Here is a 3,554-nt window from a genome sequence, read left to right on the forward strand (position 1 = left end):
TGTGATTACTGCTGTCATGTTTTGACATCCAATCCACTGAAGTACTATAACCCTCTGCAGAGCCTGTTCTCTGTGAAACAAAAGTGGCATTATCACCTTTGTAGTACCCTTGACAGCATCCACTGTTTTTGCTTGTGATATGTGAAGGCAAAGGTCTTCCAGTACCCTTTCTTAAGCACTACCTTAATAAATGTGGCAATGCTGTTTATTTGTTAATCATATATTATTTATATTTCCTAATCACAACTAGCCAAAGTGATTGACCAGCTAAACCAGTGCTTTAGTTTCAGCAGGGAATTTTCCTGAAGACAGCTTTGTGTACACAGAGAAACAGAAAGCAGTAAAAAATAATAATTTATTTGTGTATTGTCTTAGATTACTGTAATTTTGGACAGGGCCAAGTTGCTGAATTTGTCACAGATAAATTCAGCTTTCCATGGAGCAATATTGAACCACAAGGTTTTAAAACTGGTCAGTTATCCTGCATGGGTACAGCTATTTTCACTGATGATAGGCCTTTGAAAGTGCACTTACATACAGTATGTAATATAGGGAAATACACGTGTTGTGTGGTTTGAGACATTTTTTTTATCTCTCCTATTGCTCAGATAATGGTCGAAGCAAGCAGGATCTCCTTAGGGCTTAAGCTGGGAACAAACATAATTTAAAGAAAGAGAAGATTTTGTGGGAAAAGCTCTCTCAAAACATATGTGAAAAGACACATTGGTTATGTAATCATGCTTCTTCCACTAACCACTAATCATATGTAAATGGTACCACAAAGTCAGAAAAAAGATAACAGTTTATATATTGCAGTTATTGAAATAGTATATGTTTATGCTAATGCATTTTAAAGGTGTTACTTTAAGCTAGAATGTGCCTTTAAAATAGAATACATAATTTAAACAGAGCATATTAATAGGAAATTACTAGACAGCTAAATCATTTAGCAGGTCCTTTACTCATCATTTGCTTCTTAGTGTTCTTATCTGGTTTCAGGATGATTATATAACACTTTGGAACAAATATGCAGAATAGTAAACCAAAGCTTGATGTTAAAATGGCAAATATCTCTACAGCTACAGTAAATTTTCCAGGAGAGCTGACATAAGCAGGAATGAAGGTGATCCAAACTGCACAGAATATGAGTATGCTGAATGTGATGAATTTGGCTTCATTGAAATTGTCAGGCAGTTTGCGGGCCAGAAAAGCCAAAATAAAACACAACACAGCCAGGAGTCCTATATAACCCAGGACGGCCCAAAATCCTATAGATGAACCTACATTACATTCTAATATGATCTTTTCCTTGTAGTACTTCATATTTTTGTAGGGAAAGGGAGGAGATATTGTTAACCAAATTACACAAATAATGACCTGTACAAGAGTGAAGGCAAGTACACTGAGTCTCTGCTGTAGAGGCCCAAACCATTTCATTACATTACTGCCTGGAAGTGTAGCCCTGAAGGCCATTAACACCACTACTGTTTTCCCCAGAACACAGGAGATGCAGAGGACAAATGTGGTCCCAAACGCTGTATGGCGCAGCATACAGGACCATGCAGAAGGCCGACCAATGAATGTAAGTGAACAGAGGAAACACAGAGTGAGTGAGAAGAGCAACAAGAAGCTTAGTTCAGAATTATTTGCTCTAACAATTGGGGTTTCCTTGTGTTTAAAGAAAATTACAGCAATGCAGATGGTGAAAGACACTCCTAACAAGGAAAATGATACAAGAATGATCCCCATTATTTCCTCAAATGACAGGAATTCCACCAACTTTAAGATACATCTGTCTTTCTTGTCATTAGACCACAGTTCAGGTGGGCACTTGATGCAACTTATAGAATCTAAAGGAAGAGAACATGAATATGAATTTAGGTCATTGCAATTCTATTGTATTTATGAACCTAATCAAACTTTGCAATCTTTCTGGGTTTCTTTGCATTATTGAACCTAGCCACCATTCATTATACCTGTTATATTACTGATTTCCCCCTCTGCGCAAGGTAGACAGTCAAAGCAGCAGATTGGCCTTCCTTTCTGTACAGCCCTCCTGGTGCCCGGGGGACAACTTGGACTACACACAGAGACCGGCACCTGAAAATCATTTTTATTGTATATAATTAATGATAATTTTCTAATACATTTATTGTACATAGTATCTGTTCATATAGATATTATCATTTACCTGTGGTTTATTGTGGGCCCAGACTATGCTGATGTTGTTAAATGACAGCTGAAGGTGTGTTTGCAAAGAGCCATCGTAGAAGCCCACTTTAACAAACACTATTTTACCATTGTTACCTTGTTGCCAATTCAGCAGTTCATACCTAGCTGCTGGGTCTCCATTCTTATCAAAGTATACATCCTCTCCAGTTGTAGAGGTGAAATGGAGTTTCTTCAACTCATTGACTACCTAAATAAAGCATTACAAACTCTTCTGTCATAAATATAAATACATATTTTTCACGAAGCTTTATTGTTACACTTACCTGCCATGGTTTGTTATCTGTTATGTTTGGACATGCAAAAGAACCTTCTTGCCCACTGTCCCTCTTTGAACAGCTATAAAGGTTATGCAGGGCATAAGCCACAGCATACACTGCCTTGTAAACATTATGTGCAATTCGTAATTCTGAAACATCTGTATAAAGATTTTGAACTTGACTCAGACTTTCATTACCTTTGCACATTTGTTTTATCTCAATGTTTTCTTGTGTGGGAAGTTTACATTCAAATATTGTCTCCCACAACTCTTTGTAAATAGTTACATCAGAAGCTGGATTTACTTTGGTCAGAAATTCCCATAGGCCCTTGATTTGAGCTTTTGGCAGAGCAAAACCCATGGATCCTATCAGAAGGTGCTGCCATTGCACAATAGCTGGGTTTATAGAAGAGATCCAGGACTCACTTCCAATCCACTGTAACCCAGTCATGTTCTGTAAGGCCATTTCCTTTAGAAGAACCCCAAGGTCAGAATATGAGACAAAAGCTACAATAACTTTGGAGGTTGAAGCTTTGATAATCTCAACTACTTTCAGAATTTTTTCTCTAGGATCTGTCCTGAAGAATGCTTTGGAATACTCAACACAGATTCCCTCTTCTTTGGCTGCAATGATGAATTCATTTATGCCATTGTTCCCATAGTCATTATCACTGCATAGGGCCCCCACCCATGTCCAACCAAAATGCTTGACCAACTTAGCCAAAGCTCTGCTCTGGTAGTAATCACTGGGAACAGTTCTGAAGAAAGATGGGAATTTCTTCCTGTCACTTAGGCATGCACATGTTGCAAGGTGACTGACCTGCAATGCATAGATTTCAATAAAATGTAATTTATTTTGTACTTATCTTTCAATATTAGGTATGATCATAATTCACCATCACAAGCATGAATATTTTCATTCAGAACAAATTATTTTTACACATAAATGAAATAATCTTACCACGGGTATTTTCAATGGTCCTACAGTAGTAGCAATGGCAATAGTGGGGCTGGAAGATGTTTGTCCTATGATTGCTTGAACTGTATCAGGTTTGGAGCAAGACAT

The 3,554-nt window shown here is 37.5% G+C and overlaps 1 protein-coding gene across 1 annotated transcript; it reads right to left on the reverse strand.

Annotated features, from left to right (window-relative positions):
* Positions 1-942: 942 nt before the first annotated feature.
* On the reverse strand, positions 943-3,554 carry LOC113534749 (extracellular calcium-sensing receptor-like). Its single transcript, XM_026927701.3, has 4 exons — positions 3,450-3,554; positions 2,192-2,419; positions 1,977-2,100; positions 943-1,850 (listed from the first exon to the last, which is right to left on the reverse strand). The coding sequence occupies exons 1-4, from the start codon at positions 3,552-3,554 to the stop codon at positions 943-945; spliced, it is 1,365 nt and encodes a 454-aa protein (XP_026783502.3).

This window comes from Pangasianodon hypophthalmus, chromosome 6 (assembly GCF_027358585.1).
Source record: "Pangasianodon hypophthalmus isolate fPanHyp1 chromosome 6, fPanHyp1.pri, whole genome shotgun sequence".
NCBI classification, from domain to species: domain Eukaryota; kingdom Metazoa; phylum Chordata; class Actinopteri; order Siluriformes; family Pangasiidae; genus Pangasianodon; species Pangasianodon hypophthalmus.

What these genes read in the sequence shown, in the direction of transcription:
- LOC113534749 (XM_026927701.3), bottom strand. Translation starts at nt 3,554, where the DNA reads ATGTCTTGCTCCAAACCTGATACAGTTCAAGCAATCATAGGACAAACA. An exon ending in GGGCCCACAATAAACCACAG is followed by an intron (nt 2,101 to 2,191) that starts GTAAATGATAAT and finishes AATGATTTTCAG; the next exon opens with GTGCCGGTCTCTGTGTGTAG. An exon ending in GGAAATCAGTAATATAACAG is followed by an intron (nt 1,851 to 1,976) that starts GTATAATGAATG and finishes CTCTTCCTTTAG; the next exon opens with ATTCTATAAGTTGCATCAAG.